Raw genomic sequence first — 11,281 nt, 5'->3', positions numbered from 1 at the left:
TCCTAAGTTTATTAAAAACCAATTGCAATAATGAAGGTAACATTGCAGTAAAATAATACATAACCCGAGTTAGGGGATGATGTCAGATTTTTTTTCTACAATGATTGCCAAATTCATAACCAGTTTGAATCATTAAAGATTATGCTTACATGTATATTTGCCATCTTTTTTTAATGGTGCAGTACTTGCTCCTGGCAGATGAAAACAACTTGTGTTATTTCATTCGATGAGAACGGGGACCATTTAGAAATACACTCGTCCCTACTCTGACAGGTATCCACCCACCGATACCCTGGCGCGCTATAAAACGGCGAGCCCTACACGTACTCGCACAATGCATTCAACATTACCTGTAAGAACATATTAACGATAGCGATAGTGGTTTGTTGGTGTTCCTGGTTTTCTAATAATCTATTGCGCGGCTTTTTAGTGTTAAAACATTTTATTTTACAACCGAAATGAAATTTCTGATTGCACCCGCGTATATTTTATTTATCACTGCTGGACTGGTGACGTCACAGAAATGTCCACCTTGTCCTGCTTTTGCTGTTGGCGGAGGCCTTGCTGTAATAGCTGGTAGGCTCGTTTTGTGACAAATCTATAGTATGTTTTTATTTATAAACATTCATATGAAATACGAACTCTCTCTCTTCATCGAAAGTATGTATAATGATAAATTATAATAGATCCACAGTACACCATTTATCAATAATTTTAAATCATGCTCATGTTTAGTAATTTTAGATTCAGAAGCCAATATTTTTTAAACATTTGTACTTAAATATATTTAGATAGAATGATTTATTCAAAATAAAACTCCATGCATCTAGAGTGAGTTGAAATGGGAGATGAAAAGAGATTCTGAACCAATTTAACTAAAACAAATTCTTGATACCCCCCCCCCTTTTTTTTTTCTTTTTCTTTTTTTTTTTACATTTTTGGGAGGCATTCAGCAAAAAGATGCTTAATATTGGCTATTTGTTAATCATACCCTGCAAGAGTAAGCGTCATTTACATTGTTCACTTAACGTTGCGAAAGTATCTAAATTGATTCCACGCCTTTTTTTTTATACTATTTAATCTTAATATATTTCTAACGTTTTCAGCAACGTGCACATCAGTCCTTGCCTCTACACTTTACCTACGCAATGAAGCTTGTTCTGATCAGGTTAAAAGTAAAGATAAACACTGCACGGAAAAAAAGACGAATAATTGATGAATCTCTCGTTACCTGCAATGACAGAAATGTGGTTTTGAATCAGGAGAGGGAAACTGTGATGAACGAGTTAGAAGAACAGCGTGAGCTTTTGTCAAGTGGGTATAATCATCTTTAATTAGCAATTAAAATGCAGAAATGTAGTCGACCATGGTTTAATATAAAATAAGCAATAGTCATGATTTGATTATTGTGCTTCCTAGATATCATTTAAGTTAAATGTTATAATGGATCTTACAACGTCATCATTTCCCGGTCTTGGAAAAAAAACCCATCAAACTTTTTTTCATTTTCGAATGAGCATCAAAAGAAAAGTATCGGCAACAAATTTTTTTTTCTTTTTTTAAAAGATAAACTGTATTTACTTCAACATGCAATTGTTTGACTTATGGGCTCTTGAAAAAAAGTGAAGTTAGATACAATCCCTTGAACAAGTAAGATGGTCCACTATTAAAATGAATTGTGATTTTTGTTTTTGCAATAATATACAATTATTTAATGCCTGAGCAGTCAATAGATCAGAATATTTTTCCCGAGGTGCAGGGAACAGCTCAGTATGATCTATTGCCCGAGGCCAACGGCCGAGGGCAATAGATCATACTGAGCTGTTCCCTGCACCAAGGGAAAAATTCTGATCTATTGACTGTTCAAGCATTAAATAATTGTTTTATTACCTAATTCTTTTTTTAGTTTTCCATCTTTTACATGCACCAAACCTGCTGCATGCATTACAACATCTCAATTTAATATTATTTTACACAAAGAAGGAGGAGTCTTCAACCCATTACATTTTAAATAGTCTTTTACCTTATATGAGGCTTTAAAACTGTTGATTATTTGATACTCCATTTTGATAACATTAAATTTGGTTTCACCAAGCTCTAAAAACCGCGTTAATTTAAATAATATACATTCCCTGAGAAAGGATGTAACATTATATAAATAGTGCCTGTTTGGGAGGGTAACAGTTGAAATTGACACCCCGAGAAAACCATTGTCAACCGACGCGAAGCGGAGGTTGACAATGGTTTTCGAGGGGTGTCAATTTCAACTGTTATCCTCCCAAACAGGCACTATTTATTTTGTTATACTGAATGTCTTTTTTAAAATTTTTAAGAAAATTTTACTGCTTTTATATAGGAATAACGTGAATTCTACAGCGAACCGTACGCGCATAATTTTCGCGCATGTAACATTTTTTAATGTTACCCGTTTCCAAGTGCGTTGCTAACGCTGAGGGTAATAGTAAATATTATTAACTGCGTCTTAACCAATCAGATTTCAGTATTTAACATGAAAGTTTAACAATATAACATACATGCGTTCTGATATACGTTGCCGGTCCAATAGATCACAGTCTATTGACCGGCGGTCCAATAGATCGCAGTCTATTGACCGGCGGCCTAATAGATCGCAGTCTATTGACCGGCAGTTCAAAATAGACGCAAATATTTAATTTGTAATAAAACAACAAAATCCCTTTGATTAGGTAATAAAAAGATTTATACAATCCTCAGAAAATGGGATGGTAGATGTCCGGTTAATTTTTTTTAATCAATCAAATAAAAAAATAATTCAAAATGATAATTGATGTTGAAGCAATAAATCTGGTCAAAATATCTAGAAAAAAAATTGAACATGGTCTCGTTTAATTGAAAAAGAAAAACATATAGGCCCTACCCTACTAATATCCTTTTCTTTTTGTATTTCAGATTTATCGGACGCGGTTTGTGACGGTATTGCCAATTTTGAGTTATGTAAGAGATGCGTTGTAATTACTACTGCTCTCGAATGCATTATCCAACCTGGCTGTTTGTTTTTTAATCGAATTGGTGCATGTGTCAATGAGAATTAATAAAAGATGCATATCAAAAAAATATTCTGTCACTTTACTTGCAATAAATTTTGATGGAAAGTAGTAGAATTCTTATTTTTAAACTGTTTAGCTTGATTGTGTGACCACATTCGTCCCAGGTCAAGGGTTTCTGATCTGCCCGACGTATGCAATGATAATTTTTGTTTGCAGCGTTAACGCTTTACCATTAAATATATTTCTCTGGAACCAGCAAACTATTATCAACTACCAAACATGACCTAAAATATTAATGTATACTGGATTCTGACATACAGTATGTTATACATTATTTGTAAACTTTTTTTTAAATTCGGGTTAAAATGTCGTAGAGATATACCTCTCTTCACATACTCAAAACTTTGCAATTTACGTCGCACAAAAAACTTGCAATAGTTTTTAACTGGTTGATATAATTTCCTACCATTAGGCGCAAATATTTGATACCAAAAACAATCCTCATGCATCTATTTTGCAACAAAAGACGTCGTCAATAACTTGCTAAAAATGCAAAAATGGCGGGAAAAGGTTGTGTTTACAATGCCATATTTCTAAATTGTTGGCAAATGAATCAAAATGAACATAATGTAAAAACATCAGATATATACAAAGAAATGAAGAATTACAGTAAAATAATGATATTCATTTTAGGGGGCCATTTTGGGCCCATATCATATATAGTCCTTTATGTCTTTGCTTCAAAAACAAAATTCCTTTTCAGATTTCTTATTTTTCTTTCAATTTTATTGTAAATATAAATATAAACTAGACACGATCTCGTTGCGAGCGACGAGGAGGTCTTCCGTCAGATTTTAACATCAATTCTCTGTAAACACCAAAAATACGTGGCCACGCACTATCATAGAATTGAATTTTACCTCTCTGACTTGAAAGAGTGTTCCATATGAAGACTCTCTGTGGGTATATTTTTGACAGTTCATACTCAGTTTCCATAGCAACGACATTGAAACATTTTGCTTCTGGCCAAAATGACATATACAGTAGAGTACCATTATATAAATAACTCGTATGCTCCCTAAATGCATGAAGGTTTGATCATGACATTGGTTTAATTTTATAAGCAAGTAATCAATGCACTTGTACACATAAATTGATTTAAGTGAAATGTACAGATAACAATACCATCGGTTTTTGTTTCATATATTTAGCTTATAAAATAGTGAAAAACAGGCACATTAAATAATATCAATTTAATTTTAAGCAGGCAATTGAAAGCGGGAATAAACATTTTTGTAATAAGATAAGACCTTGGTCTAATAAATGCAATCAAAATTGGCTTTGAAGTTACCGCTCTTCCACAAAATCCAACTTAAAGTTACTTCCCTTTGTTGACTCTTCTGTATTGAAGTATAAAAAAGACGTCACAACAACATGGCAAAAGCAGACGTTGGGAAAACATAGATCAAATGGGGTGGAGAAAGCATGTGATTAAAGTTTTATGTATTTAGAGATAGTCTCTAATGAATTGGTGAATGTGAAATGAACCATGCTCCATTGGGATTTAGCTTAATTACCGATCTGTGCTGTATTCAAACCTTTTGTAAACATGTGACTGTCTTGTACAAAATGATCAAGTGAAAAGGACAGCGTTTTCCTCTACATAAGGATCGGTAATCTGACATACGAATCCAGCACTCCACCAAGGAAGCTAATGAGCTACCAACCTGCAACACTTATATAGGAATGCAAAACAATTAAACACCCCCACCCCGGACTGATGGTGTGGAAAGAATCGCAGTGTGTACTCTTCTAGAGTGTCAACCCATGACGAGCATAGTTCTGAGGTACCCACAGCGATTACAAAAATCCATCATTGCCATGCATTTTATATGTGAAAGTCAATGATGTGGTTTGATTAAATTAACCCCAAATCTCTGGAATATACATGTATATGTTTAAAAGCCCGATGAACTAGCGAAGAAATAGGATCATAAAAAGGCAGTCTATGGAGATAAGATGCAGTTCATGGCAGTCCTTATTCCCATTGGTCAAGGTATGTACATTCACATCCAAATCAAATAACTTTCAACCAATCTTTTAGTCTGTTCAAGCTTCCATCGCTTGTTGATTTTCTCAATGAATACACCTCAAGTCTAAATGTTATTGTACAGAGTAAATTTTAAAAATCAAGCATCAGATTCCCCAGGCAAACAAAAATATCCCTCCCCCAAACACCCTCTCCAATTATTAACAGTATCACCCAGGTTCTTCATGTTATTCAATAAAAACCAATGAAGCTGAAAATAAAACATTTTCACGAAAGATAGAGAACACTTCGTCTTTTCAGTGTTTTAATGAATCGCAGATAGTTTTCAATTTTTTAACGATTTTACTTTTAAATTGTATAATCATTAAACTTACAAAAAGTGGGTTTCATGCACATTAATTGCAAGTTAATTGCAAGTAATTGAAACTATATAGCTTTACGACAGGTCAATCCGACTTTTCCCGTTAAACCACCAGCTAAATGACTGCAATTACATAGCCTTACAAGTTAGTGAGTCAGTGTTTTCAGCTGTGATCACCTGACTTCAATATTGATGTAAATGTACCCCAGACCGGAAATATGGTGCATTTTCTGATTGAAGGAAACACATGGTTCATTCAGATATAATGTCAGAACATTACATAACCCAAATCACATAGATACATACATATATGTAGGTATACCTACCCTTTGCAATCATCATATTCGTGTAGTTTATGACAAATAAAAAAATAGATATAAACCCCCGACATCACGTCTGGCGCTAACATTTACCTGGGAGGTGATGGATTGCACTGTTTACTGTTCGGTCATTGGAATATTGTTCTATTTTTTCTAGACATTGCCTCAAGATTGGCTTCACGTAATATCAAATAGGAAAAATGATACATCTTTTGATGAAGGAAACAGAGTTCATCCTGGTATACACCACGAGGTAAATATGCAAATTGCACTGACCGTATTGTACTGTCACAAAGTATTCCAAAAACATTCTTTATAAAGATAAAACTTGAAAAGCGATTAAAAAACATCATTTAAAGTTTTACTGTTGATTTTATTTCGTATGTTCTTTTAACTTTCAAATGTTTACATAGCATTATAAACTTCTATATTTATCAGTATAAACATTGAAAATGAAAAAATAAAATTTGAAAATTTTAAGTCAAATCGTGTCCAAGTCCCTTTAAAGGGTAAACAAGTTGCTGTCCTTTAAAAAAAGACAACAATACGTGGACCATTTGTATGTGTTTCCAACGAAAACGTGAAAGCCTTAAGATTATCAGAGATTCCACCGACTCTAGCCCTCTGCTTTTAACCACTAAAGTACGTTGTATGACGTATACATGTATGTATAGCCCTGACTTTTTATCTCAGAATTTAAAGGATTCATACTTCTAAAATAATTATGATCTATCTATGAATGAAGTTTGCATGTACAGTATCAGGCATTCGGTGAATTCTACTATTTGCACACACATTACGATTCGCACTACTTTGTTAACTATGAAGTGACAGCTCTGTGTAAATTAAAAATTTCATATGATGCATTTTTCTTGAGATTTAAACTTTTATACAGTGACATAATTATTCAATCATACTTATATGCTTAAAAAAATTTAATCGGGAAGTAACAAAACATTGCAGATTATGCTATTTGATGCATGTTGTAGTTTCGGCATTACATTAACTTATTTCATGATACTGATAGTTTATATCACATGCCAATCATTTTTTAAAAGGAATACTTTGTTTCTGTACTGTTTACCGACAACTTTACAATTACAGCGCCTTTGAACTTATGTGTGCATATGACACGGAATCCCGATCCCGATTCAGATAAACGTGTGCTAGCCTGGTTCCCTGAGCTACCCATTACGCGCAGGAACCAGGCTAGCTCACGCGCAGGCTGAATTTTCCCCATAGCATCCGGTTTAACCTCGCTTATATATTTTCTGCGTGGACATCAGGGTCCACGCAATAATTTCATTTTTGATGTATTGAATGGTAAATTGTCAAAATTTAGTAAATTATTCAAAATGCGCAAGTAAACTATTTTATTCATTAAAAGAATTGAAAATAAAATTCTGATAGAGAATCGTGTCGATATCTCTTTAGTTTATAGCTAATTCTATATCTTTAATACACATGATTATTCAATATATATATCTTCCCTTTAATATATTCCTCCTATGGTTTTAGTCAATCAGAAACAATTAAATCAAATATAATAATTTTATTGGTTCAGGAATATCATGTAAAGGGATGTTGCTAAAACGTGGAACGGAAAACGGAACGGAACGGAAAGCTCTAAAAGGGTATAGACTGTCCAGAAACGATTTACTTTGTATCATTTATTCATATCTATTCAATGATTATCAACATGTGGCTGTCTTATTGATATTCTTATGAATGTCTATCAAATATAGCATTGCATTAAATTGGCCTGAGTTAAGTACGAAATGGAAAAAAAATCAAATGTATACGAAAAGTGAAATATTAACATGATTACATAAGTAAATTAGCTAGTACTTTTTACTTATTTTTCTTATTTGGTATTGCTGGCATATCAGCGTAACGTGCACAGTTAGTGAAAGCGTTGCATGTGTTTTATGAGTATATTTATATTCCAAATATGCTGTATATCGTACACCAACATTAAATTTTCAGTGTTCTATACGATCTTAAATCATACAGACGATACAGTATCGTGAAGATGAAAAAAAAAAACGTACGACTGACGTCATTCAAAATTAAAATACTTTACCTGGTTCTTGGTGAAACTAGTATTTTTAACAATGCAATTAATTTTGTTTACGTACGTTTGCATAACTTGTCAGTTGTTCATTCCTGCAGCTATATACATATGTTCCGAATAGAGAGCTCTTCACGTTGCCTATTTTGATTTTCCAATTCTAGTATACATTGGGACTATAGTCTGTCGAACCCAAAAATTAATATTCATGCACATTTGGACCATTTAAAAAAACACATATACCTGTAAAAGATGCAATTGAAATAGATGAAACGGGAAATATCCAAGAAAACTTCATTGACATATCATCATTTTTTAATCGAAAAAATTCACAGGATCGAAAACAGATTTCTTACGGAGATTCATAGTGGGAAATGCTGACATCTTTTCTCCATTTGGAAGTCACTCAGAAGACCTTGCACAATTTTTCAACGTTATCATCAAGGTCTGTTGAAATGCAACCCCGTAGACTTCTTATTTTTAGCCGTGTATTGAAACCAGCTGATGAGCTAAATAGGACGTTTTAAAGAATGAATACTGAGAATTGTTCATGCTTCTCAAAGAAATTCGCTTGAACCCTGGGATATATATAAATATCGAGTTATTCAGCAAAATGTGAATCGATGATATTTTGGGAGAGAATATAGTGGTCAATGCATGTATTGTACTGTTAATTTTGAGAAAAATATCCATTCTTGAATAAATAATCTAATGTTGCTAATCTTTCAAAAAAAATATAAATTATATAAAGTATACGTTTTCAGCATGATTAACAAATCCATCAAGTAAATACTACAAACATTAGATAAGATTTTCCGTTTTCAATTCCGTTCCGTTTTACGTTCCGCGTTTTTGCAACATCCCAGGTAAAGTGCTGGAAATATGTTACAATAAAAAAGTTCTAATTTGTTAGGTACGGGTCATTGCTCAGTTCAATTCTGTATATAGTCTCGTGTGATTATTGGCGTTGGCAAGTATCGACAACTTGGGTTTTTTTTTTTCATTTGACGAGATCAGGGACCAACTATATACTAGTCCCTTTTTTGACTAGTATACACCTGCCGCTACCTTGACGCACTATAAAACAGGTGACTTGTTAAATACATGTACGAATTCGACGACAAGAACGGCAGTGTAAGTACATTGTATTTGATCTTTTCGGCTTACTTTGTAATATTAATTTAATTGACTACCTGTTAGATTTTATTACTGTTTTAGTCAAATGAAATCTCTAAAAGCACCCGTGTACGCCTTATTTATCGCCGCTGGATTGGTGACGTCACAGAAATGTCCAAATTGTCCCGATGCTCTCACTGTGGGAGGCCTGGCTATAGCTGGTAAGATTTCTGTTTTAGTCTTAAATACATTATACTAGTATTTTAAAAACATTTTATCTGAAAAAAATATATTGAAATATAAGATAAAGTTCTTTCATAAAGAATATTATTAGATTGGATCTACTGCATGAAGTATTGACTAGTATTTTAATTTTAATTAAATATGATTTCACAAATAAGAGATCTTTATTGTCTTTCAATTATTTAAAGTAAATAGTTTTTGGGTTTTTCTGAGAATCTGAAAAAAATTGTTTTGACTGCAAACAAGATATTTTAAAGGTTAAAATTTAGTATCAATTTATGCATGATATATCAATGTAATAATACATGTACATGCATAAGTCAAGAAGGGTCAGAACAATTTATTCATGTTTTAAATAAAAAATTATTGATGAAAAGTAAAATTGTTAAGTTCATGATACTTGAAAGAAGTAATTATAATATTTCAAAAAAAAAAAAAAATAAAAGAGTTTGCGAAATTTGAGAGAAAATGCATATTTTAAAAATCGAACATTTTTTTTTTATTTAATAAAAATGAATAATACCGACAGAATTATTATATATTACATAAAAATACAGTAGGTCGTATAAGACATTTTAAAATACAAATGAAGAACGTCAAATCCAAAAATTAATCATTCATTCAAATGTACAATAATTGACCATGAATTTATTTTAATTTTTAAAAAGGTTTACAAATATAAAATTATAAAATACTGTGTGTATGTAAATACGTTACATTGAGAAAATATGCTTTAGCCAGATAAAGAATATAAAGTCCGATTTACAAAGACCTTTTGACATCACTTTGTAATTTTTGAACTTGATAATAACACTGTAGTTTTGTTTAGCGACATGTTCCTCCGTCCTTGCATCTTCCCTACATCTTCGCAATGATGCCTGTGCAAAGCAGATTCGGCGATTGGATTCGGATTGTAAGGGAAATAATCGAGACCTTTTTGAAGCTTTCGCCACCTGCACTGAGCAGAATGTGGCTTTAAATGAGGAGCTGGAAAACTTACGGAGGGAGTTAGAAGAACAGCGTCAAGTCGTTGCCTATAGGCTTCTGGTTTATTTATTTCTTTATTTTTCAATGAAATTTATACAATCATAAATTGTACATATTGAGAATAATGAGTTGAGTTACATAAGATATATATTATTGGTAATTGTACATAAATTTTTCTTTTAGATGCAAGGAGTCTGATTTGTAGAACCCGTTTCTTGACACATAACGAAGGTGGATTTGAGGAATGTTTAGACTGCATTACGATTAGTGATCCGGACGAATGCGATGGTCAAGCCGCCTGTGTTATTTTGGCTACTAATGTCTGTGTCAATGCATGAGCATAAATTAAAGGACTTCAAGTATTCAATGTTCTCTCTATCTGATTATACAATTCTATTGCTTTCTTACTTAAGAAACAATCTAAGGCCTAACAAAAAAGTTGTGTGTTTAGGGTAACCCGACTTAACCTACAAAAATTCCCCGATCCTACAATTTTAAGATGTCTTTTTTTTTTATCCAATTGTGATTTTTATATTAGTTCTATTAAAAACCCATTATCAAATATGACACAAACAAACATTCTTAGGATTCATGCAGAAAAAAATATGCGATATATTCTAATAATGGCAAATATAATTGCTTTCAGCGCAACTTTTTTGGCGCGAATATATACATTTTGTAGAATTTATTGTTATAAAAATATGGGCTGCTTCTTGTATCATTAAATTTTTAGCGCAGAAAATATATTTAATGTACGTTGACGGTCCCTCTTTTTTTTCCTCTGTCAGGGCACCCAAAGTTCATTACATATTGAATCAAATGATTTCAGGAGGTACTGGCATACATGAGTATTAGCAGGGTCAATGAACAAATATTCCAGGGGCCCTATTAACAAAACTCTCTTATGACTAAGGTCCATTTAAGACTAAAATCATTCAGGTTTTTTTATTAAATACTCCAGTCCAAATTTCCTCTATCAGTTTCAAATCCCTACCCATTTTTGATTCAATTCAACAAAAATCTGAATGATGATGATACTCAAACATTTAGAGTAATAAACTTCTTAATTTGACCTTACTCTAATTTCATCAAATTTATATGAGGTCA

At 32.6% G+C, this 11,281-nt stretch overlaps 1 protein-coding gene and 1 pseudogene across 1 annotated transcript; both read left to right on the top strand.

Moving 5' to 3' along the window:
• Window positions 1-347: 347 nt before the first annotated feature.
• On the top strand, window positions 348-3,125 carry LOC128167809 (uncharacterized; annotated as a pseudogene).
• A 5,648-nt stretch (window positions 3,126-8,773) lies between these two features.
• On the top strand, window positions 8,774-10,512 carry LOC128191659 (uncharacterized). The gene is made up of 4 exons (XM_052863844.1): window positions 8,774-8,962; window positions 9,047-9,165; window positions 10,017-10,227; window positions 10,365-10,512. The coding sequence occupies exons 2-4, from the start codon at window positions 9,051-9,053 to the stop codon at window positions 10,510-10,512; spliced, it is 474 nt and encodes a 157-aa protein (XP_052719804.1). The 5' UTR covers window positions 8,774-8,962; window positions 9,047-9,050.
• Window positions 10,513-11,281: the final 769 nt, after the last annotated feature.

Source organism: Crassostrea angulata, chromosome 1 (assembly GCF_025612915.1).
Source record: "Crassostrea angulata isolate pt1a10 chromosome 1, ASM2561291v2, whole genome shotgun sequence".
Lineage (NCBI taxonomy): Eukaryota > Metazoa > Mollusca > Bivalvia > Ostreida > Ostreidae > Magallana > Magallana angulata.
Note: the sequence above shows the minus strand (reverse complement) of the source record. Positions and strands in the feature narration are given on the sequence as shown.

Bases quoted from the DNA above. Each gene is read 5' to 3' on its own strand.
- LOC128191659 (XM_052863844.1), top strand. From the start codon at position 9,051: ATGAAATCTCTAAAAGCACCCGTGTACGCCTTATTTATCGCCGCTGGA. The intron at 9,166-10,016 runs GTAAGATTTCTG...AGTTTTGTTTAG, and splicing joins GGGAGGCCTGGCTATAGCTG to CGACATGTTCCTCCGTCCTT. The intron at 10,228-10,364 runs GCTTCTGGTTTA...TTTAGATGCAAG, and splicing joins CGTCAAGTCGTTGCCTATAG to GAGTCTGATTTGTAGAACCC.